Source organism: Theropithecus gelada, chromosome 16 (genome assembly GCF_003255815.1).
Source record: "Theropithecus gelada isolate Dixy chromosome 16, Tgel_1.0, whole genome shotgun sequence".
Classification (NCBI taxonomy): Eukaryota; Metazoa; Chordata; class Mammalia; order Primates; family Cercopithecidae; genus Theropithecus; species Theropithecus gelada.
In genome coordinates, this window is record NC_037684.1 from 46,135,070 (window position 1) to 46,161,169 (window position 26,100).

General features: G+C 48.1%; 1 protein-coding gene across 4 annotated transcripts in view; it reads right to left on the bottom strand.

Annotated features, from left to right (window-relative positions):
- The window catches only part of SLC39A11 (solute carrier family 39 member 11), a 459,264-nt gene that overhangs the window by 73,913 nt on the left and 359,251 nt on the right, over positions 1 to 26,100 (bottom strand). For all 4 annotated transcript variants that reach the window (XM_025362604.1, XM_025362601.1, XM_025362605.1 and 1 more), the window contains exon 7: positions 11,321 to 11,390. In XM_025362604.1, coding sequence (XP_025218389.1) covers positions 11,321 to 11,390 — 70 coding nt within the window. The remainder of the gene's footprint in view (positions 1 to 11,320; positions 11,391 to 26,100) is intronic.

Here is a 26,100-nt window from a genome sequence, read left to right on the forward strand (position 1 = left end):
GGTGGGAACAGTGGGATCAAGGTGTCAACGTATTTTCTCCCCAGGCACCTTACTGTCCTCGGGCTGGGTCTCCACTTCTTAGGCTAAAGGCTACTCTCCAGGGAGACCAGGCTGGGAATGCTGAGACCCAAGTTGCTAGGCAGGGAGGAGGTGGATCAGCAACTGTGAGGAAGGAAGGGTCTCCCTGGGATGCTCCACGAGTCTGGCAGACTGAGTGCTGCCCGGGGCAGGTCCAGGCACTGCGAGAGCAGCTGCGTGGAGGCTTGGAGGGAGCCAGTGAAGGCAGCTTGCTTGTTCAAAGATGTTAGAGTGAACTATAATTAAAATGTTTCCATGTGAGTTCCCTGAGACTCCTCCCTGCCACAACAATGAAGTCTCCTTTGTAACTTCTCTACATGTAACCTGCAAGCATGCTTTCAATAATCTACAGGATGCACACCCGGAGTCTCAGCTACTTGGGAGGTTGAGGAGGGAGGATTATTTGAGCCCAGGAGGTCAAGGCTGCAGCAAGCTATGATTGTGCCACGGCACTGCAGCCTGAGCAACAGAGCAAGATCCTGTCTACACACACACACACACACACACACACACACACACGCAATCTACTGGAGCAAAACTAGAGTGGCTGCTTGGACAGGCAGACACACATGTAATGTGTTTACACATAAAAGACATGCTCATCTACTGGCTAATGTTGATGAATGACCAGGAAAATATGTCAATTGCCATTTTTCTTTCTAAATAAAGGGTTGTTTTGTTAACGAATGGCTGCTGTCTTAAATAACTGTTAATATATCAACATATATATTTATAAGCCAGGCGAAAGGATTTATCTGACTTACGATCTTTACTCTTTGATCAGAGAGGCAAACATATATCTTAAAATTGGTTTTGATGCCTTCATGTGTAATTTAATGAGCTGTATTACGTCCAAATGTAGACTAATCAACCATGCATCCTTTACCAAGTGTCTGGGTGCTGATTAGCATTAGCTGGTCTGGTCATATCTTGGGGATGTGTTTTGTGGACTATCCACGGCACACTAAAGTTCGCAGCCAGCCTCCTCTGCTGTGCACAGCCTGCTCTGGGATGGCCGCTGCACCTGTAGGTCAAGGCGGGTCCATGGACTACAAACGTCTCTTGACACGTGCTTAGTCAAAGCTTAAAACAGGAAGTGGTATGTGAAGCTGAGTGTTTAAGTATAGACAGCCTTGCTCTCCCTGCTGGTTTGAATGATGCCTGCCACTGAGTTAAGTGGGAGCTGAGGGTGTGTCTCCTCTCCAGAGAACACGTTCTTCCAAGTGACGATACTTCAGAAAGGAAAACCACTTAAGCATGCAATTCCCCAAATGCATATGGTCTGAAGAATTCCTTTGTGGTTGAAGCAGAAAGAAACTGCTATGGGACCAGAACAGAAAGAAGCAAGCTGGGGCCAGGCACACTGGCTCACACCTGTAATCCCAGCACTTTGGGAGGCCGAGGCGGGTGGATCACGAGGTCAGGAGATCGAGACCATCCTGGCTAACACGGTGAAACCCCGTCTCTACTAAAAATACAAAAAATTAGCCAGGCATGGTGGCGGGCGCCTGTAGTCCCAGCTACTTGGGAGGCAGAGGCAGGAGAATGGTGTGAATCCAGGAGGCGGAGCTTGCAGTGAGCTGAGATTGTGCCACTACATTCCAGCCTGGGGGACACAGCGAGACTCCGTCTCAAAAAAAGAAAAAGAAAGAAGCAAGCTGTGTTTCCCTCGAACTACAGGCCTCCCTCTGCTGGCTGAGAGTCTTCCTAATTCAGGAGACAATGACCTCTGAATGAATACCTTGGTGCAAGCTGACATGGCCAGGTAGGGAGGTGGACAGAGGTGAAGGAGCTGGGCAGGTCTCCAGGAAGGTGAGGAAGTAACAGCATCTGTACACCAGATGGCAGCAGCCACACACACACATGATAGGCGAGGTGCCTGCCTGTCTTCCCAGGTCAGAAACCCCTTACCTGGGAACTGAAGACAGAGCCTTCTCGGAATAGTTCCTTTTCTCGTGGGTGGCTATGATGCCATAGGCAATATCTACATGAAGCCTCTTGCTTCAATAAACAGGGCACAAGCAGGAGGTCATAAGAAAGACAGTTGGCCTCAAGAGTATTGAATGATGAATCTGGGCTAAAAACAGGGATTGTGTCCACTAAATTAGGGGTCTACACGCTTTCTGAAAAGGGTCAGATAGCCAGGCACGGTGGCTCACGCCTGTAATCCCAGCACTTTGGGAGGCTGAGGCAGGCAGATCACTTGAGCTTAGGAGTTCGAGCCCAGCCTGGGCAAAGTCAATCTCTACCAAAAAAATACAAAAATTAGCCGGGTGTGGTGGCATGTGCCTGTCGTCCCAGCTGCTTGGGAGGGAGGCTGAGGTGGGAGGATCGCTTGAGCCCAGGGGGTCGAGGGTGCAGTGAGCCATGATTGCACCACTGCACTACAGCCTGGGTGACAGAGTGAGACAACGTCTCAAAAAAAAGAAAGAAAAGAAAAGAGAAGAGAAAAAAGGAAAGGGGAGGTCAGATAGTAAATATTTTCAGCTTTGCAGATAGTAAGTATTTCCAGCTTTTCAGCCTTAAGATTTCTCTGGCCATTATGCAGATCGGCCACTATAGCACATATGGAACCACAGACAATATGGAAACAAATGGGTGTGTCTGTGCTCCAATAAAGCCTCCTTTCCAGAAACGGGTGTTGGGCCAAATTTGGCCCACAGACCATAGTTTGCCAACCCCTCCACTAAAGGAGTCAAAAACGATCCGGTTTAGTTAGCTTGGTGCACATGTACCCTGGGCCTGTACTGGGTAGCGCTTTCCCCAGTCTATGTAAATGCAGTCCTGCTCCCCTCTCAGTCCACTCCACAGCATGAGATCAACCTACGTTTCCTTGTCACCTGGACTCAAATTCTCCCTTCTCCCTTCCACGCAACAACAAAATCAGCTGGCAAGTGCTGTCTGTGGGTTCTGTACACAACAGCTCTTCCTGGGATCAGTCCTTATTCTCACGGTCATCACAACATCCGGTATCTTCTTCATTGCTGCTAAGACACACAGCAGTGGCGGGGGGGGGGGTTCTGTAAATATTCTTTTTCAATTGCTGCATTCTTCATACTGGCCTATCTCCCCCACCTGCTCTCCCAAATTATTTCATCTTAGCCAGAAGCATGTTTGAGTTACCTCTTGGGTGATGTCTCTTGCCTGTATCAGAACCCACCATAGAGGCCAATTTTTTGCTCAGTAATGCACCTGCTTTTTCCTGCCTCAATCCAATGCTTTATTTGTTTATTTTTAATTTTTTTTTTTTTTTTTTTTTTTTTGAGGCACAGTCTCTCTATTGCCCAGGCTGGAGCGCAGTGGCACGATCATGGCTTACTACAGCCTCAACCTCCCTAGGCTCAAGTGGTCCTCCCACCTCAGGCTCCAGAGTACCTGGGACTACAGGTGCATGCCATCCCACCTGGCTAATTTTTTTGTATTTTTTTGTAGAGACAGGGTTTCACCATATTGCCCAGGCTAGTCTTGAACTCCTGGGCTCAGGCAACCCGCCTATCTCAGCCTCCCAAAGTGCTGGGATTACAGGGTTGAGCCACTGCAACTAGCCAATCCAATCCTTTAGACATACCTTCTCTAAAGCACCAGCGAATTCTATCTCAGTCATATCGGTTTGTCCACCAGCCCTGAAAGAACCTTGGCACCTACCTTGGCATTTGCTCAGAGTACTACCTGCCCTTATCATCCCCTCATCCACGCAGACCACTCCTACGCTCCTGATGAAATGTAGCCCATTCTCTGAAGCGCCCTTGAGAGGAGCGAAACGCTTGCCTGTCTTCTGCTGGTTTCTCGGTCTGGCTTGGATCAAGCCCTGTGGAGTTTGGACTGTGTTAATCTTATGCTGTCTATGGGCTTAACTGCCCATTAATAAATTACTATGGGTATCTTTTCTGCTATTGACTTTCAATTACATCACATTGAAGTCAAGACAATGTGGTCTGAATGGTATTGATGTTGGGGTATGTATTCTGACTCTCTCTGTGGCACAGCACTCTAATCCATTTTACAAACCCTCTTGTGGCTTGAAATGAAAGTAAGCTTTCTAATGGCTGGGCTGGAGTTTATATATGTCCACTGTATGCATTTTGTTAACTTAATATCTGCGTCATCTACAAGTATCAGACAGGGACATTAAAATCCCCCACCGTGATTATGTTTCTCCTTGCAATTCTGATGATTTTTCCTTTAAACAGTTCGAGGCTTATGCTGCTAGGTGCCTACAAACGCAGCATCATGACATCATCCTGGTACATTACTTCCCCTTTCCTTAAGTACTGACCTTTATCCCTTATCTGGCTTTCTGCCTTCAGGTCTGCTTTGTCTAAGACAAAAAAGGTAATACCCGCTTTCTTTTGATTAGCATTTGCCTTGTATCTTTCTTCCTTTCTTTTCAACTTTATCAGGTCGTATTTTAGGTGTGCCACTTGCTAATCACTTAGAACTGAAAATTTAAAAAGCAAAACCTCTTTGAAGAGATGAATTCCACCATCTGATGGCTGAATTATTTCACTTTGGTTTTCCATCTCTCTTCCCAGTGTTTATTCGTTCATGCATTCTCACTTCCCTCCTCCATCCTATACCTTTCTCTCTCATTAGTAATTGTCCTTTTAGATTCACTAGCATATTTGTTTTTTGAGACAAGGTCTTGCTCTGTCACCCAGGCTGCAGTGCAGTGGCACAATCACAGCTCACTGTAGCCTTGACCTCTCAGGCTCAAGTGATCCTCTTGCCTCAGCCCCCTGAGTAGCTGGGACCACAGGTGCACAGCATGATGACTCGCTGATTTTTTCATTTTTTATAGAGATGGGGTCTCCCTATGTGGCCCTGGCTGGCCTTGATTTCTGGGACACAAGCGATCCTCCTGCATCAGCCTCCCAAAGTGTTAGAATGACAGGTGTGAGCCACCACGCCAGACCTAGCATAATTTACTAATGTCTTCTTTTCCCTTTTGCTCTGATGTACCTTCTACGCATATCCTGTAACAATGGGTAATAAGTAGTAGACTTGGCAGTCTGTATTTGTGCTCAGTAAAAAATTCAACTTGGCAATAGACAAGGGGTAGGCAAACTCAACCCAAAGGCCCACCACCTATTTCTGTAAATAAACTTGGATTGGGACACAGCCATGCCCATTTCTTCTTCTTCTTTTTTTTCTTTTTTTCTTTTTTTGAGACAGAGTTTCACTCTTGTCCCCAGGCTGGAGTGCAACAGCACGATCTTGTCTCACTGCAAACACCACCTCCTGGGTTCAAGCAATTCTGCCTCAGTCTCCCAAGTAATTAGAACTATAGGTGTGTGCCACCACACCTGGTGAATTTTTTGTATTTTTAGTAAAGACAGGTTTTCACCCTGTTAGTCGGGCTGGTCTTGAACTCCTGACCTCAGGTGATCTGCCCGCCTCGGCCTCCCAGTGCTGGGATTACAGGCGTGAGCCACTGTGCCTGGCCAGCCACACCCATTTCTTTATGTATTATTTAGGGCTACCTTGGCACTTCCACGACAGTCAGTCAAGTAGTTGTGACAGAGATCATATGGCCCACAGGCCATCTGGAACTTTAAGAGAAAGTTTGGCAGCTTCTACTCTAGAATGGCAGCTACTTTTTCTTGGCACTTTGAAGACAGCATTCGCTTGTCTTCAATTAGAGCTCAGAAATCGTCTGTGAGTTGAACTGTCGTTTTTGCGTAGAGAATCTGTCTCTGCCTCTCGTATCTCCAGATTCTGTCGCAGTCCCTGGTGGATATGGTCTGGGTCTGCGTCTCCACCCAAATCGCATGTGGAATTGTAATCCCCAATGCTGGGGGTAGGACGTGGTGGGAGGTGATTTGATCATGGGGGCGGCTTTCCTCCTTGGTGTCTTTCATAAAACTATTGTATTATTATAAATCTATCCCTTATTAAGCATTAAACAGTGCTTTCATTTGTGCAGCCTTATGCAGTTTTTTTTTTTTTTAAAGTAACCTTTCATTCTAGATTAGCTTTAGGTCTACAGAAAAGCACAAAGATAGTACAGACAGTTCCTGTATACCCTGCCCTCAGTTTCCCCTATCATTAGCATCTCACTTTGGATGGAACATTTGTTGCAACTAAGGAACCCATATTGGTGCATTCCTTTGTTTGCTTGCTCGTCTGAGACGCAGACTTGCTCTGTTGTCCAGGCTGGAATGCAATGGCGTGATCTTGGCACACTGCAACCTCTGCCTCCAGGTTCAAGAGATTCTCCTGCCTCAGCCTCCTGAGTAAGCTGGTGCCCACCACCATGCCTTGCTAGTTTTTTGTATTTTTAGTAGAGATAGGGTTTCACCATGTTGGTCAGCCTGGTCTCAAACTTCTGATCTCAGGTGATCCACCCGCCTCGGCCTCCCAAAGGGCTGAGATTACAGGTCCTCTTCTTTTCTTTTTTTGAGACAGAGTCTCGCTCTGTTGCCCAGGCTGGAGGGCAGTGGTGAGATCTCAGCTCACTGTAACCTCTGCCTCCCGAGTTCAAGCGCTCCTGCCTCAGCCTCCTAAGTAGCTGGGATCAAAGGCACCCACTACCACACCCGGCTAATTTGTGTACTTTTAGTAGGGATGGGGTTTCAGAAGCACGTAGGCCAGGCTGATCTCGAATTCCTGACCTCAAGGGATCTGCCTGCCTCAGCCTTTCAAAGTGCTGGGATTATAGGCGAGAGCCACCGCACCTGGCCATGTGCATTACTTTTAACTACACTACACAGTGTATTCAGATTTTACTAGTTCTTCCCTAACATCTCTTTTCTGTACAAAGATCCCATCTTACATTTAGTCTCCTTACATTTAGTCTCCTTCATCTACTCTGGACAGTTTTTTAGACTTCCCTTGTTTTGGGACCATCCTGGCAGTTTTGAGGAGGGCTGGTCAGGTATTTTGTGCCTCAGTTCGGGTCTGTCTGACGCATTTCTCCTGTAGTTTTCTTATTTCTAGTTTTGTGAGTACTATCTTTCCTGCGCAGCATGTTTCCCTATGTGGTTTGCTTCTATTTTATTTTCTATTTGAGTGTAAGTGTAACTGTACTTGAGTCCCCTTCCTTGCCCCAGGCATCTGCTGTGGCTGGTTAGTGGAAGAGTTAGGGCTTTGTGTAGGTGAGGACTTTGTGTTTGTTCCTGCTAGAGCCTAAAAGATTTCTATTATCCTAGGCCAGTATTTATGTTCTTTATTTGAGGTTTCTGTTACAAGACACAGTGCAAAGGTTTGTACCGTATACCCTCGTGTGATGCAGGTCTAGGGTTTTCCTATCCTGCACATCGTTTACTGTGCCTTATACCCTGTCTCTCTGTCCAAGATCCTGGAGAGAGGACAAGCTGCACATGCAAGTTCCTGGACCAGTGGGTGGAGTTTTATAGCCCCTTTTACAGAAAGCAATACCTGAAAGTCCTGGCCTTTAGGCTTGGCTGTTTCAGTTCCATGACATCCAAGGGCAAGGCCACGGCTCCATCTGCTCCATGGGCATGAGGTCTAACCCTCAGTCCTTTGAACCTCTATAAAGATCTGAAACCACCTTCCATGGTGCCTTTGATTTTTCCCTTTATTTCTAGCATCTGGCATTTCTTTCTCCTTAGTTCTTGGCTGTGTAGTAAAAACCATGTTTACTTGTGTGTGTGTTTGCGGTGGGACATCCACGTCAGCTGAGCTCACCATGTTACTGGAAGTACTAGTGACAAATGTTCAGCTTTTTGGAAGATTTCTGTCATACGAATTGTGTTTTCTGCAGTGACTAGCATAATGTGGGACACATACCAGTACTCACTAAAGAACGGATGCATGAATGAATGAGCGGAGACCAGGACTGCTCAGAAGATAGCTAAGCATTTGCAGCCTCAGTGGAGGCTGAACTGGCTGAGTCTGGGAGATTCTGGGCAGGCAGGGGCTGGTACACAGTCCCTCTGCCTGGCACTCTGTGTCACAGTGGTCCTGGCCTCATGTGGCTTTATTCAATGCTGAGGACTACATGATTTCACCAATGGCTCATCCAACAGGGTGGTCTGTTCACTCTACTTTCATCGTCTTACAGTGTCAGTACCTTTTCTTTTCCTTCTTGAAAGAGGGAACTGGCCGGGCGCAGTGGCTCATGCCTGTAATACCAGCACTTTGCTGAGGCAGGCAGATCACGAAGTTAGGAGATTGAGACCATCCTGGCTAACACAGTGAAACCCCATCTCTACTAAAAATGCAAAAAAATTAGCTGGGCATGATGGCGGGCGCCTGTAGTCCCAGCTACTCGGGAGGCTGAGGCAGGAGAATGGCGTGAACTTGGGAGGCGGAGCTTGCAGTGAGCTGAGATCGCACCACCGCACTCCAGCCTGGGCGACAGAGCAAGACTCCGTCTCAAAAAAAAAAAAAAAAAAAAGACGGAACCGAGAGTGTGGGTGGATTTAGTGCAATCAATCAAGCCAAAGTCTCATCCTGGATTGCAGGTGGTAATCTAAGGCAAGATACTGCCTTGGTGTATGAACACCATAGCAGCCTGTTTCTGCAGGGCTGGCTTCTCTGGACTCTACACACAAGCACAGATGCTGGTTTGAAAGCCCCAGCATTATGAGACAACTAGAAGCTGCAGCCCTTGACGTCCTTGTGTCAACAGGCACAACACTGGCCCCAACCTGTTATTGGTTGAGCAATTCTACAGCCTTGCAGGGAGGCAGGCTCTGCCTGTCCAGGCTATACTTCAGCACGCACCTTTCCCTCGTGGCTACTCAAGTGGAAAGTCCTTACTCTCCACTACACTCTAGTCCCTATCCTCCTATGAAATCCTATGTGTAGTGTGAACTAAAGGCAGAGAAAGCTAACAAGCCTTGGCCTGGGGGCTGTTCTACATCTTGCCACCCAAGAAGAAGAGGACAGACATTTAGGAAGGAGGGAATCACAAACTCGACGTGTTTTTCAAAGTGGGGAGAATGGGCTGAAGGGTCTGCTTGAGGGAATGTTCTTCCCCCATTGCTTCTCTCCAGCCTGCATTGCAGGGCCCCCCGCCCTCATTACTCTGTGGACACAGTGGCTATGACAGCAGAGCTCCGTCATTACTGCCCCGCAGGCTGTGACGATAACGGGTCAGGAGTGGGGGCATATGGACCCTCCAGTGATGCTTGTATAGCAGAGGGTCTCGTGAGGCTGAAGACACTGAGGCCCGCTGCACTGACTCCACCCCAGTTAGAGGATCCGGTTGAGGGCTTTTATAACTCAGAGAGAATCTGTTCGGTCCAGGGAAGGGAGGAGCTGAGTTGGAAATATTTTTGCTCCACTTTCTTCCGAAATACTTACAAAGATTGGCAGAAAGTACAGGTGATAGAACAGAGGAACATTGGAGTTGACATGATGATGTCGCGGGGGACGTGGTGCCACCAGAGAGCCTGGCCTGTGAGTTTCATGCCTGGGGCACAGCTGTCACTTGCTGGGCACAGATCTTCTGCAGCCTGTGTGGTTTCCTGTGCTCCGGGAGGACCTGGCCTTTGAATGTTTATAAGGTCAGACCCTCTGGGCTCTTCAGCCCCGTGGATATTGCTTGACTCTGAAGTCTCTTGTGGTCTAGTGGAGTCAGGATCAAAACTGCTGTGCCAGGGGCAGAAGAGCTACATGCCCCCACCCCAGGCCCCACGCTTAGAAGAGCAGTCTGCAGGATGTGACGAGTCATCATTAGCCCTTGTTTTGGGTGACATTTCTTCCATTCTAAAGGCTCTGCCCTCGTCTACCATCTCATATGATTTTCACCATGGGCATTATTTTAATGAATGACTTGGGAGTCTGAGAGGCAGGAATATGAAGTTGAGAACACAAAAAGTTTTGCCCTAGAACATTCCAGTCCATGCACATATTTGAGGCTTCATGGAGCAGCCATGCCTCTTAACATACAGCCTTAGAATTCAGTGACCAGCAATGACTACATGTAACACACAGGGGCTCCACTTCAGCTGGGGAAACAGATGCAAGGAAGTGGCCTGAACATAGTCCTCAGGGTGCATAAACAGGCCCCACGCAGGCTTGGTAACCGGGGAAGGATGGAAAAGGGGTTATGTGAGAAATTCGTTTTTGACAGTCACGATCAACGGGTGCAGGAGGGAGTGCTATTTCCTGGGGGGAGTCAGGGAGAATATTTTGGGACTGCATCAGTCTGAAGACAGTGAAGGAGCTACAGGAGTGATAAACCAGTCGCCCCTGAGTCACTGCACTGAGTTATGTTTTAAAATAATTGTGAATTCAACTACCTTTAGATAGTGCGCATGCTGTTTAAAGTTTGCCTCAGTCCTCATGGTTCCCAACTGTCTTCAGCTGACTGTCTCCACCCATTTTGATGATCTTTTATTCCCCTGAAGCCACTTGAGTTTGCTGCCTTCAGATAGAAGGTTCCATCCTGCAGAGTGTGGCATTTATGGCTTTGTGGGTCTGGGTGAACCATGGAGACCTCACCTGCACCATGTCTAGAGAACGGCGTGTGATCCCAAGGCTGTGACCTTACCCACGCCCTGTTTATTTCCAGGCAGGTAGAACAGCAAAGAATGTACAAGGCCCGGTGCTTGAGTATGGAAGGTGAGGGAAAATGAGACATTGAGAGTGACGGCAGGGTTGGCTCGGTCAGTTGGGTACAGCAGTGACAGGGAATCCTGGAGGAAGGGCAGGTTCTACATGACAACAGATGGAGAAATACAAGAACACGTATTCAGGACAAAAGACTCGACTGGAGCTCGACTTGGGTATCACTAGCAAACACATGGAAAATAAAGTCACAAGAATGGAGAAGGTTGTCCAGGGATGGCGCGTTCAGTGAAAAGGAAGGATGTTCTAGATACGGGTCCCTGGGAACATCACCTCTTAAGAACAGGCCAGAGGATGAGAAGCCCACCATCAAAGGGACTTTCCAGGAGCAGGTGGAAAGAGAGAGGGAAACCAGGAGAGCCCAGGGTCGAGAAAGACAAAGGGAGGGCTTCGAAAAGGAAAGGCCTGAAGAGTGTCAGTGGCTGCCTTTGTTTTTTGTCATCAGTCTTCACACCTTTGAAGTGCTTAGAGTACAGCTTGCGATTCTGTCCATGTTTTGTTTTCAAAATGATCATCACCCACTTAATAGCTCATTTGAAAGACTCCTCTCTCAGGGATGGCCTTCACTGGACCCCATGCGGCCTCCATCAGTGGGGCTGGGGTGCTGAATGATAATGCACAGACAGCCCACCCAGGTGACACGCACACCCGGAGCACCCCTGGGTGCAGAACCATGCTCTGGGGTACCAGGGTGCTGGCTTACCTGGCACTCTCAAAGGTAGCAGATGCCGTCTTTTCTATAGCCCCGAATCCAACTCCAACAGCGAGACCCTCTGAAATAGACATAAGAAAAACAAGAGGGGTTAGGAATATTTCCCAATAAGGAACATCACCATCACTGTTACCGTGTCAAGTAGGACTGCATGAGGCTGCCAGTCACAGGAAATCATACTAACAGCAGCTTAAACCCAGGGAAACTAAGGCATGGGGTCCAAATGGCTGCTGCCTGCAACCTAGGAATGATTTTTGTATTTTTTAAGTAATTGAAAAAACAAAGACTACTTCATGACACATGAAAATTATATAAAATTTGGCCAGGCACGGTGGCTCATGCCTGTAATGCCACCACTCTGGGAGGCCGAGGCAGGCAGATCACCTGAGGTCAGGAGTTCGAGACCAGCCTGGTCAACATGGTGAAATCCCATCTCTACTAAAAATACGAAAGTTAGCAGGGCATGGTGATGCACGCCTGTAATCTCAGCTACTCGAGAGGCTGAGGCAGGAGAATCACTTGAACACAGGAGGCAGAGGTTGCAGGAAGCCAAGAGTGTGCCACTGCACTCCAGTCTGGGTAACAAAGTGAGACTCCATCTCAAAAAAAAAAAAAAAAAGAAAAAGAAAAAGAAAAAAGAAAATTGTATAAAATTCAAATTTGAGTGTCTGTAAATGAAGTTGTATTGGCACACAGCCATGCTTATTGGCTGACGAATTGTTTATGGCTGGTTTCATGTACATTAGCACAGTGGAGTAGTTGGGACAGAAACCGTATGGCCTGAAACCCAAAATATTTACTATCTGGACTTTTCATAACCCCTGGCCTAAACACACAGGGCTTTATTTATTAGCTCATGCAACAGGAAGTCCAAGGTTGATACGGCAGCCCGATGATGTCACTGTAGACACAGGCGTCTTTTGTTTTCGTTTTTTTTTTTCTTCATCCTCACCATTAGGTCCTCATAGTTGCAAAGTGACTGTGCTACCTCCAGGCATCTCAACTACATCCTAGGCAAGAAGAAAGTAGAAAGGTAGAAACCTTTCTGTATCAAGTCTTTGTCTCATTACTCTGGAATGAACGCCTTTCCCGGCATCCCTCATACCTCTGGCCACAATAGGAGCAAACGCCCATCCCTGGTTCCATCACAGCCTCAGGCCCCAAATCCTGAGACTCCGGAACTGATTGAGGTCAGTCTCCATCCCTCTCTGGGGCTGGGAAAGAGCCTACCCTGCCCATGCTCCCTGAAATCAAGGGAGCCGCCATCCGAATAAACTGGGGTCTTGTCAGCAGGAAAGGAGGAGGGGTGGCACGATCACCACCACCAGCGTGCATTTTTATTTTTATTTATTTTTATTTTTTATTGAGATAGAGTCTTGCTCTGTCGCCCAGGCTGGAGTGCGGTGGCGCCATCTCAGCTCACTACAAGCTCCGCCTCCCGGGTTCATGTCATTCTCCTGCCTCAGCCTCCTGAGTAGCTGGAACTACAGGTGCCCGCCACCACGCCCAGCTAATGTTTTGTATTTTCAGTAGAGACAGGCTTTCACCATGTTAGCCAGGATGGTCTCGATCTCCCGACCTTGTGTTCTGCTCGCCTCGGCCTCCCAAAGTGCTGGGATTACAGGCATGAGCCACCGCGCCCAGCCAAGCATACATTTTTATATGACTGCTCTTTGAAGAACATTCCAGCTTTCAAAGGAACCACCCTCAAATGGTGCAGACAGATGCGGTCTACACTGAGGGGGTGGCTAGAGTCGAGCTTGCAGCATCAGGCTAGACAAGATGGGTTTTCAGGTCCTTTCCTGTGGTTCACGGGCTTGCCAAGTTCACCAGCCACTCGCCTAGGGATCAGATGTGGGAGGATGACGCTGGTCTGCGTGTATCTGATGGAGTAGTGACGGTCATGGAAGGAAATGGACCTGACCCAGTGGCCGTGGACCAAAGGGGTGGAAGCACAGCGTCAGGGCGCTTCTGACATCTGTGAAGAAGGCAATGATTCCCCTCGATCCAAACACGAAGGAGAACTACTGAATTACCACCACTGTTCAGCAGCAAGGCCAAGGGCTTTGGGGGGTCAAATTAGAACTTTTTTTTAAGAAGAGGGAAGATATAAAAATCTACTGAGTGAGAGGAACTCATTTTCTTTTGATTCACTGCCTCTTAGTATAGCCCGTTTCTTCCTTGTGTCCTGTCTGCTTGAAGTGGGTCCAGGATGTCGGAATTGTGATACTGACTCCAGGAGACACCTGGGGACAAGAAGGCAGTGGAGACTTATCGCATGTTCAGGTGAAAGTGCTCACCTGTGATGCACTCTGGCTCAACAAGAGACCACAATGGGGTCTGGAGCCCAAAGATCCTGCTAAGGAATAATGTGTTCTTTTTTTGCCTCATTTTACCCTTTGTGCTTGATCTCCTGCGGGGTCCTGATGGGATAGCTGTGACCACTGTAAGCTGCAGGTTGAGAATTTGGGATTCTTTTTTCTTTTTTCTTGAGACAGAGTCTCACTCTGTCGCCCAGGCTGGAGTGCAGTGGTGCGATCTCAGCTCACTGCAACCTCCACCTCCTGGGTTCAAGTGATTCTCCTGCCTCAGCCTCCCAAGTAGCTGGATTACAGGCATGTGCCCCCATGCCCAGCTAATTTTTGTACTTTTAGTAGAGATGGGGTTTCACCATGTTGGCCTCCCAACGTGCTGGGATTAAAGGCATGAGCCACTGCACCTGGTGAGAATTTGGGATTCTGATTCCCTACCAGGTATCTTTCCACTTTCCTTATAACAACCAACGTCAGGACACAGAGTCCTAGGACATTGGAGCTTGCCCCACACTGCAAGCTCGACTCCAGAGATCAGCCGCTGTGACTCTTGGGCCCCCGCCAGGTTCAGAAGCCGGGTAGTTAGAGGGAGGTCTTTCCAAAACCAGACAGCAGCATCAAGCCTTGTGGGCCTGGCCTCTCAGCATGCATGTGCACACCCAAGCAGGCCACGGAGAAGGCTCCCCAACTCTCCCTTTAACAGCTCTGAGACTGAAGGTGGTTGGCTGGAGTCAGCACTACCAGGGCAACCAGACTTTAAAATCGATATGCATTTTAAAAAATTATTTTTTAGTTACAGTTGACAACCTTGAACAATGCAGGGATTAGGGGCACCAATCCCCTGCACAGTCGAAAACCCACATGTAACTTTTGACTCCCCCAGAAACGTTACTAATAGTCTAATACCGACCAAAAGTCTTACCAAGAACATAAAGTCAATTGACACATATTTTGTGTGCTATATATATTATATACGGTATTCTTACAAGAAAGTAAGCTAGATAACACTTCTTATATTCTTATAGTAAAGCAAGCTACATAGAAGTTCTTAATGTTAAGAAAATCATAAGGAAGAAAAAATACATTTACAGTGCTGTACTGTATTTATCAAGACCATATGTTTACACTGTCTGTTCATAAAGAGGCGTTGTCTGTCTGAAACGGCAGGCACCCACAGCTGCAGACCTCAAACTATGGTACATATGAAGCAAGTTAATTTTTTCTTGTAATGTCATGACTTTTCTTTGCTTCTTGGGAGCACTTCCAGTATCTCTAATGGCACTCTGTATGGGTCCTGTGGTGTTATTCAAGGTTTACAGTATTGCACTAAACATGATGAAAAATACGTCAGAACTGAGAGAGCTCACTTTTTAGGGTCACATGCAATTCACTGCAGAGGTGAACTGCTCACGAGGAGATGCTTAGTGACACAAGGCCTTTTTAATTTTTTTTTTGAACTTGAGACGGAGTTTCACTCTTGTTGCCCAGACTGGAGTGCAATGGTGCGATCTCAGCTCACCACAACCTCTGCCTCCTGTGTTCAAGTGATTCTCCTACCTCAGCCTCCCGAGTAGCTGGGATTATAGGCATGTGTCACCATGCCCAGCTAATTTTGCATTTTTAGTAGAGACAGGGTTTCTCCATGTTGGTCAGGCTGGTCTCGAACTCCTGACCTCAGGTGATCCGCCCGCCTCAGCCTCCCAAAGTGCTGGGATTACAGGCGTGAGCCACCAAGCCGAGCCCGACAAGGCCTTTTACGCAGACACCTGCAGCACCTGAGCCCACTGCAACAGCAACAGGAGGTGGCTACAAAATGGTTGCAGTAGTACAGTGGGCTGTAGTTAATTCTATGTAGTTATGACTTAATATTACATCATTTTTTAAATGTTTTAATTTTTTTAAAAGTTTTTCATAGAGATGGTCTCACTAAGTTGTCCAGGCTGATCTTGAACTCCTAGCCTCAAGGGATCCTCCTGACTCAGCCTCTCAAAGTGCTGAGATTAGAGGCTTAACACTGCATCTTTATGTTTGCTTATATTTCTCTTCATTGCGAGTGGCACCATATATGACCTGTGTTTAAGGGTATAATTTTTGATAAATTTTAACTTTTTATAATAGATTTATGTATTTTTACAGTAATCAATGATAGACTAGCCTAGTATCGACACATACATTTCACTGTAGGTATAAGGCTTATAGTCCAGTGTCTAGCATAGAAAGGGCCACCAGTGCCCCATTTCCTAAGGCAAAGAATCACAGAGAGATTAGGATCTTGAAGACAAGGCCTAATTTGGAGCCTAGAGGCCTAATGCGGAACACTATCATTTGCATTAAAATGGCTAATTCAAATATAGGTTGGAACTGTCACCTCCAGTCCACAGATCAGAGAGGGAAGGTGATGGGAGCTGGTCTGAGAGACACAGGTGGGTTCTGAGTCCGAGGCCCAGGGTGTAGATCCTTCATCACTCCATGAGTAGATACGATGAAAGCCACTACTCAAGTATCAGAAAGGGGTGTGGATCCATGTTCAATATTTTAAGGTTCGCCTGATGGATGTGACACCATCCAAAAGAGGTAGGCAAGAAGGAGTACCCAGCCGGGCGCGGAGGCTCCCACGCCTGTAATCCCAGCATTTTAGGAGGCTGAGGTGGGCGAATTGCTTGAGATCAGGAGCTGAAGACCAGCCAGGCCAACATGGTGAAACCTCGTCTCTACTAAAAATACAAAACAATACCTGGGCGTGCTGGCTCACGCCTTTAATCCCAGCTACTAGGGAGGCTGAGGCAGGATAATTGCTTGAACTTGGGAGGCAGAGGTTGCAGTGAGCCGAGATGGCGCCACTGCACTCCAGCCTGGGTGACGGTGTGAGACTCCATCTCAAAAAAAAGAGTATCCTAGGTGAGGTGCCTGACGTTGGCGAGAGCTGAATTTCAGGGCAGGCTGCGATGGGTATGCCTAAGGGTTTCTGACATCCTTTCCATTAGGGAGGAGGCAGCCTTGCTTGTGCAGGCCGAGTCGTGGGAGCTGCCCATGTCCATGGTCACGAGAATATGAACTTCGAGAACATCTGACCTGCTGCCACCTGGCCAGTGTCCTGCGTTTGAGGAGTCCAGTATTTACAAGCCTGCTGTTCTCAACCTTGTTTTGCACTCACACACCTGAGACCATCCATCGGTAACGGTGGGTCTGCAAGGCACAGATCTTCACCAGGGACCCTTGGGGAGAAATCAAGGGAACTACTTCCTGACACTAGACAGGCATATCCCTCCCTTGGAGAAAATTCACTTTCTAAAACCATAAACAACAGCTGGTTGACTCTTTTGTTAAAAATTTTCTTCTAATTAGTCATTTTAATGCAAATAACAGTGCATGCTAATTAGCAAAACAATCGCTTCGAGTAGTTTAGCTCGGAGTTCAGCAGCCTCAGCTCGATGACTTATATAAATGCTCACAACAGCTTTGGGAGGTTGGGGAAGGGAGCACCCAGTGAGCAGATGAGGAAAAGGGCCTGCCCTAGGTGACCCAGCTGGGGAGGCTAGAGCTGGGTCGTGATCCGCAGTCTCTCATTCTATTCCCCACCCCCAAGTGTCCTCTGCTGCCCAGTTTGCTCGCAGCTTTCCTCCAGCTATGACATGGCCCCACGGGTAGTGAACACTGGCATCTGAGTCTCCGTACCCTGAAGAGGTTTGGAGCAAAGGGAATGCATTTTCCCTCCGGCCCATCCTGGACCTCGGGCCAGGCCAGGAGCAGGGACAAAAGTTCACAGATGAGCATTCCGTGATGGTTTGCAGATAAGCACATCTTTCCTCTCAGTTCTCCAGTGGCCCTGGCGGGAGGGAACCACAGCTCCACGCTGCCTTAGGAGGCTTCAGTCCACTTCCCCCCGGATCCAGAAAGTGAAACAGGAAGAAGAGGTCCTGGGGAAACACGGCGTATTTGTTACCACGTCTGGAAACAGAGGTGAGCCCTGAGAGTTAAGCTCATGAGAAGGCAGGACACGTTAGTTACGTATGCAGAAAGAACAGCACAACGAGAATTCAGGCCGACACTGAAGATCAACAGACGGTAGAAAGAACTCACTGGGTGGAAAAGGAAAGGAGGAAAAATGCCCACTGGTGCTCACGCCCCTGGTGTCCCACCCCGAGTGCAAACAGAAGAAACCCAACTCACACTGTGAATAAGTTCTTGCCCCTTTACAAAGCTATTGCCATTAGCTCAGGGAAACTGAACTGCCAAGCCTGGGTTAGGAAGTCCGACTGAACGCAGGGTGAGGCAGGGTCTGGAGGACAAACTTGAACATAAGCACCAAAGCAGAAGCAGCTCACTCCAACCTCCGCCTGGGGCTGGAAGGCGGCTGTGCCTGCCTCTCTCCACCTCCCCGTTGCCCTTGCAACTCCATCCCTCCATGCCCTCCTCTGTGGAAAACAGTAACAAAAACGGTTGAGATAAACCCGGGCTCAAATCTTAGTATATTATTTAAGGTACTTGCAAAAGTGAAAGGGGAATAACACTGCTTTGCTTACAGGATGGTTGTGTTAAATGAAATGTACCTGGCCGAGCGCGGTGGCTCACGCCTGTAATCCCAGCACTTTGGGAGGCCGAGGCGGGCAGATCACGAGGTCAGGAGATCAAGACCACCCTGGCTAACATGGTGAAACTCCATCTCTACTAAAAATACAAAAAATTAGCCGGGCATGGTGGCGGGTGCCTGTAGTCCCAGCTACTCGGGAGGCTGAGGCAGGAGAATGGCGTGAACCTGGGAGGCGGAGTTTGCAGTGAGCAGAGATCACACCACTGCACTCCAGCCTGGATGACAGAGCGAGACTCCATCTAAAAAAAAATAATGAAAAAAAAAAAAAATGAAATGTACCTGACAGGCCTGTTCAGGGTTCCTCACTATTGACATCTGGTTGTGGGGGACTATTCTGGCCACTGTAGGGCGTTTTGCAGCATCCCTGGCCTCTACCCACTAGACGCCAGTAGCACCTCCTGTCCCAGTTATAACAAAGATGTCTTCAGAGATTGCCAAATGTTACTTTTCTTCTCTCCCGATGAGGGACACTTACAGAAAACAAAAAAAAAAATTAAACTATTATATTAATAGAACACTGTTAGAGTTTAAGTCAGTGGTAGGAAAGCAAACAATGAAAAGTGTTTTCTCTTTCAATGGACCCATAAGCAGCTCTTAGTTTTAAGGGCATGGGGTGGAGTTTGCAGTCTTCTCGCCCAGTTCTGGAGGCTGAGAAGTCTGAGATCAAGGTGCCCGCAGAGTTGGTGTCTGGTGAGGGCCAGCTTCCTGGTTCACAGATGGGGGGTTCCTTGCTGTGCCCTCATATGATGGGAAGGGTGAGGGGGCCTCTCTCTTGGGCCTCTTTTATATAGGCATTAATGCCACTCACGAGGGCTCCAACCTCAAGACCTAATCACCTCCCCCGAGTCTCACTTCCTGACACCATCGCATTGGTGGTTAGAATCTCAGCATACACATCTTTTCCCCTCCCTCCCTCCCGTCTTTCTTTCTTTCTTTCTTTCTTTTCTTTCTTTCTTTCTCTTTCTTTCTTCTTTCTTTCTTTCTTTCTTTCCTTTCTTTCTTTCCTTTCTTTCTTTTCTTTTCTTTCTTTCTTTCTCTTTCTTTCTTTTCTTTCTTTCTTTCCCTTCCTTCCTTCCTTCCTTCCTTCCTTTCTTTCTTTCTTTCTTTCTTTCTTTCTTTCTTTCTTTCTCTCTCTCTCTCTCTCTCTCTCTCTCTTTCTCTCTTTCTCTCTTTCTCTCTTTCTCTCTTTCTCTCTTTCTTTCTGACGCAGTCTTGCTCAGTCACCCAGGCTGGAGTACAGTGGCACAATCTCAGCTCACTGCAACCTCCACCTCCCCGGTTCAAGCGATTCTCCTGCCTCAACTTCCTAAGTAGCACCTGGCCTCACACATTCTTGAGAAACACAAATATTCAGACCATAGCACCTGACATTTATGGGCGTTGGTAATGAGTGGATGGGAAGGGGCACCTGTACAGGGTAGCTTGAGAAGTACAATTACCTTGTTTCGGCAGAGCCCGCTGCTGGGACAGAAATGGCCCACTCAGAGATGCTATGGGGACATTCTTCTCTTCCTGCCAGACTACGCTCCCTGGGATGTTGGCCCAGCTCAGATCATCTCAGCATGAGAGGGGCTTCTAAACAGGATACAGCTGTTTCAGGGTGGTCAGACCAGGGGTAGGAAGTAGAGGGCTGTCATTCCCCTTGTTCTGGACTTGACCCAGACCTCACGGCAGCTCATGAACACATTCCTCTTGGGTGGCTTTCTCACGGGACATTCCTCCTGGGCTCACAGCTAACTAAACACGCAATCTTTCCCTGTATGCTGTTGTGAAGCCACCGTTCTCCATCCTGTGCCCGCACCATTCATTCTTTGTCTCTGAGGGCATTATGCGGATGTCACTAAATCTCTTTGTTCCACGCCATTTGTTCTCCAGCTGGGCCTCTGGTTTAAGCACTCATAGTATCAGTTCCAGAAGTTATAGCCAGAAGAAGCCTAGAAAATGTCAATGCAAAGGCCACACAGAAAATAAGGGGTGATGCCACGACTTTTCCTCCTTGATTTAAAAAAATGTTTAAATTAAGATAAGCAGATAAGACCCTGTCGAGGCTTAATAAATATTATACACAGCCACCACCACCACCACCACTACTACCACCAACAAACCCCAAGGGTGGAGAAATGACAAGTTATGGGATGGCTTATTCATTTCCATCTCCCCTAAAGACAGAGTAAGAGAAAAATGACTTAAATTACAGCTAGATGGACTTAGGCAAGAGGCAAAAATTTGCTGGAGAGAGGAGGGCTTTGAAACATATGATAAAGAAACTGAAGGAAGGTCAAGGGTGTCCTTCTCTGCATGAGGAGTGCCCTCTGAAGCTGGGAGCTACTCCTCAGTCAGGGATGACTGGGATGAGGAGAGAAGGTGGGTTAGGAAGAACAAGGCAGGTAGCCTCATAACATCCCTCAGGCCAGGTGACACTTCACCAGTAAATACGGACTCAGCTCTAGAAGCAAGGCTGAACATCCACATGTACATTCTCAGGTCCCAAAAGGCACTCATTAAAAGCCAGAAAAATAACCACGTTGAGGGGCCAGGTGTGGTGGCTCACTCCTGTAATCCCAGCAATTTGGGAGGCCAAGGCAGGAAGATCTCTTGAGCCCAGTTCAAGACCAGCCCAGGCAACATAGCAAGACCCCATCTCTACAAAAAAATTAAAAAATTGGCTGGGCGTGGTGGTTCACGCCTATAATCCCAGCACTTTGGGAGGCCGAGGTGGGTGGATCACGAGGTCAGGAGATCGAGACCACGGTGAAACCCCATCTCTACTAAAAATACAAAAAATTAGCCGGGTGCGATGGCGGGTGCCTGTAGTCCCAGCTACTCGGGAGGCTGAGGCAGAAGAATAGTGTGAACCCGGGAGGTGGAGCTTGCAGTGAGCCGAGATCACACCACTGCACTCCAGCCTGAGCGACAGAGCGAGACTCCTTCTCAAAAAAAAAAAAAAAAAAAAAAATTAGCTGGGTGTGGTGGTGTGTACCTGTAGTCCCAGCTACTAGGGAGGATGCAATGGGAGTATCACTTGAGGCCAAGAGTTTGAGATCAGCCAGGACAACATAGTGAGACCCTATATCTACCACACACAAAAAAATTGGCTGGGTGTGGTGGCATGAACCTGTAGTACTAGCTACTCAGGAGGCTGAGGAGAGAGGATCGTTTGAGCCCAGGAAGTTAAGGCTGCAGTGAGCTATGATCACACTACTGCACTTCAGTCTGGGTGACAGAGCGAGACCCTGTCTCTAATTTAAGAAATAAAACTAAAAACAAAACATGTTGAAACATCTATTGCTGGAGTGGACAATGGGGGCCTTGGGGACAGGGTGTGCCCACCTCCAGCTGCATCAGGAGCCTCTGAGGTGCTGGACAAGCTCAGATTTATTTAATGTTTCCTTTGAGACAGAGTCGCACTCTGTCACCCAGGCTGGAGTGGAGTGGTGCGATCTCAGTTCACTGCAACTTCCGCCTCCCAAGTAACTGGGACTACAGGTGCACACCACTGCACCTGGATAATTTTTGTATTTTTAGTAGAGACGGGGTTTTGCCAGGTTGGCCAGACTGGTCTTGAACTCCTGACCTCAGGTGATCTGCCCACCTCGGCCTCCCAAAGTGCTGGAAATACAGGCGCGAGCCACCGCCCCGGCCAAGGACAAGCTCAGCTTTGATTCCCCGTCTGTCCCGACCTGTCTGGGAACTGTCACTAAACTGGGAGAGGACAACACACCAGGGAAGGGAGCAATGTCACGAAACACTGCAGCAGGGATTTCTCAGCCACAGTCTATCAGGAGGGCCGATGCACAGGCTTAGACACACCACGGGGCAGGGCTGCTGTCTTCATTCTCACTCTGAGCCCCAAAACTTAGCTGAGCCTTCCGGGGAGACTGGCTGGCTGGCGATGTACTGATAACCCTGCCTGGCCTGTCTTTGGTTGCAAAAGTCTGGCAGGAAGCAAAACCAAGAAGGCAGGAACTCTGATCGTATTACACAATTATTAAACCAAATGTTGGTAGAATCAGCCAGGTATTATTGCCAAGGAATCCCTGTGGAGTCTGTTAGAGGCTGTATAAAGGATGGAAATTTACCAACTTATTTTCTTGAAAAAGTAGTTTGATGCTGTTTTCTAGTGTGGATTACTAATCCTGCTATTTATATTGGAAAAAGATACATGTGGGGAAAGATGAAAAATAGAGGTGTTCTAGAAAAGTTGACTTTAAATCAAATTTTTATCAATAAGGCCAGGTGCAGTGGCTCACGCCTGTAATCCCAGCACTTTGGGAGGCCAAGGCGGGTGGATCACCTGCGGTCAGGAGTTCAAGACTAGCCTGGCCAACATGGGGAAACCCCGTCTCTCCTGAAAATACAAAAATTAGCCAGGCATGGTGGTGGGAGCCTGTAGTCCCAGCTAATCAGGAGGCTTAGGCAGGAGAATCGCTTGAACACAGGAGGCAGAGGTTGCAATGAGCCGAGATCGTGCCACTGTACTCCAGCCTGGGCAACAGAGGGAGGCTCCATCTCAAAAAAAAAAAAAAAATTGTTATCAATAAAGTCATATCCTACTGTTTATGAAGAAATATTGACAATTGAAGATACTCTAACATGAATCCCCCTTGTAACTAAAATAACTACTTCCTAATTAACGTTGACAAGTGTGCTTTTTCAGCATCTCCGACTGTTTCACATTGGGATCCCCCGAAACAGTGGGAGACCCAGAAAATGCTATTCTCCAGTCATGGCTGCTGACTTAGAATTGAGCCTGACTCCAGCAGACTGCGGAGACACAGGCAGCGCCGCGTTTGTATGAGTGAAGACAGCCAGCCACATCTTCAAACAACAGGTGAAGGCATCTTGTTAAACACCCACATCTCGGAGTCAATTTCAATTTGCTTTAGTTCTCAATAACCAGACGAAGATCAGATCTCTGTGTTCCCTCAGAGAAAAAGGGAGAGAATGCCTACGCTGGCATGGAAGACTCCGAGCCGTTCCAACCAACGAGCTCCGTGTCACGCCCAGATGCACGCCTCTAGCCAACTCCCCCTGACCTTGCACCACGGTCGTCCACACCTGGGTTTGTCCTGAATCTGAAGAAGTATCTCTGCAGACTCAAGGACAGACCAGGTGTGGGAGAGGGACCAGAAAGGGCACCGCGGTCTACTCTCCGAGCCTCTTTCTGCCAAGCTGAGCACACTCTGTTGTTGGGTTTTATTTATTTATTTAATGAGTAATTGCTCATAACCAAGGGAGTTGTTAGTTTTGAGGTCAAGGGACTGAGCAGAAGCAAAGAGGCAGGTCAGGTAGCTTTTGACTCAGTGGGTGGATCTGCTGTCAGAAGAGCTGCCATCTTGGAAGTCACAAAAACTCAAGATACCCCCTGCCTTGCCCAACAGGGAATGATCATGAAATCCCTGTGCCCTCTGAGTGGGGAGTGCTGCTATCTGTTGCTCCCAAAGACTCTGTTCCACCAGTGCAGCTGTGGTGTAGAAAAGCTTGCAACCCTGTAGCAAAGTTCCTTGACTCCAAAGTCAGAGCCTCCTCAATCACCCGGCCACTGGGTTTCTTCCCTCTATGTCCAAAGTCCACGGCAGGCAGGGAAGTGTCTGGATCTGACAGATTCACTGTATGCAAGTGAACAGGGTTATGTTCTGGGGAACCTTGTATGTTCACAACAAATTCCTCTGGGAGGCTTAGAAAGCAGGGACAACCCAAGAAGCTCTGTCAATGTGAGGACACAGGACAATGGGAGCATGAGGCAATGAGTAGTGTGGTCAGAAGGGAATTATTTTTCCCAAGACAAGCCTATCATGTGATAAGTGGGCAGCAGAGGTGGGCAGGCTCTCTGGTCCCCTTGGGAAACTGGGGCTGCAGATGGAGGCTTTGCTAAGTGCCACCCCACCCTAGTCAGTGGGAGCAGTCCCCAGCCCCACACCTGCACACTGAAGGCAGGAGGTCCCTAAGCACTGGTCACAGGGATCTTTCTGCCCGATCCTAGGAAAATACTGCCTCTGAGGTGGTTGGACCATTCTAGGAGAAAGAGGGGAAAGCATGTCTGAAAGCAACTCTATGACTCCAGACTCAGATTCGTAAAACACTAGATGGAAGTCGTACCAGGAACTCAGCCACACATCCCTCCCGGCTGGGAAGGCCTGCAGCTGAGAGCACACGCACAAAGAGACACAGGCTCCACTGGCCCAGCCTCTCACCTGGCTCATGAAAAGATCAATGCCGGGAGTTCTCCACAAAGAGACTGGGAATTCCTGGGGCAAGGCACAAGCCAGATGGTCGGGGAATCAGGTGTAACTCTGCAGTAGGGGGGTGGCGTCCATTCTGTGCCGCCTGGGAGCCAAGAGAGTCACTCTGGGGATCATCCCACAAGAGGGTCTCACATCCCCAGGAGGAGGATGGCCACTGATCCCTGCTAGTCCTCCCCTGATTTCACACGAACGGGTCATGCAGTCTGGGTCCCAGGTCAGACCCGACTGCCTTGTCAAAGGGAAAGGCAGCCTAGGGCCAGATGCCTCGGAACCACAACGACATCGCCTGTGATTGGAGCCTCACCCCACCCCACAGGCCGCACATGGGCATCGTGAACTCCGCACGCGCTTGACTGTGGAATACCTCTGGATGTGGTGGGGAGGACTTATTTATGTTTTTGTAATTTGTATGTTCTTCAGGGCCTAAAAACCTGGAGGAAAGGATTTTTTTTTTTTTTATTCCCTTCGAGGACTTCTGAACAAAATTAGACTCTGGCAGTTCCTTTAGGATGATAAATAACCTAAGATGCAGGTTCATTTATCACTCCCCATATGTGATTCCCACCAAAGTATTTCTAAAAGCCAGGCAAGAAAAAGATTCTGAAGTCTCAGATCACTAGTATGCTTTACTACATGGAGGGCAGGCATCACACCACAGCGTATGTATCCAAGGGAGGGAGGGGCATGTTTTCCTACAAGCAGCAGTATTTCAATTGTTAATGGAGGAAAAAAAATGACTGCCTGCCTCACACATCCCAGTTCAGCAATTGCCAGGTTTCAGGTGTCAGACGGCAGACTGTCGGCACCTTGGGGTGCGCCCCGTGTGGTCATGGCCTTATTGGTCATGCCAAGATGATGTCTCAGAAACTGGCACGATGGCTTAGCTCAAAGAGAAGGCTGGAGGCTGTGCGTGGTGGCTCACGCCTATAATCCCAGCACTTTGGGAGGCTGAGGCGGGAGGACCACCTGAGGTCAGGAGTTCGAGACCAGTCTGGCCAACACGGCAAAAACCCCGCCTCTACTAAAAATACAAAAATGAGACAGGTGTGGTGGTGGGCGCCTGTAATCCCAGCTACTTGGGAGGCTGAGGAATGAGAATCACTTGAGCCCAGAAGGCGGAGGTTGCAGTGAGCCAAGATCATGCCACTGTACTCCAGCCTAGGCGACAGAGGGAGACTCTGTCTCAAAACAAAAAAGTGAGTGTACAATACTGGAGTGCTAACATATGATTCTCTATAATATCAGGTTGCTATATGAAGGTAAGGAAAAACAGTCTTAAGGCTTCAAATTCTTCCCATTTGAAGAAGACGGTTCTAAGAATCGTGACCCCCATCCTCTTATCGTCTAGGTTTTAATTAGGTTCTTTCCTTCCTTCCTCCCTTTCTTATTACCATTTTTAATTGTGATAAAATATGAATTAATAACATGTAATTGAGCATCTTCCTCATTTTTAAGTGTACATTCAGTGGCATTAAGTGCAATCACACTGTTGTACAGCCATCACCACCATCCATCTCCAGAGCTTTTTTTTTTTTTTTTTGAGACAGAATCTTGCTCCGTCGCCCAGGCTGGAGTGCAACGGCATGATGTCAGCTCCCTGCAATCTTTGCCTCCTGGGTTCAA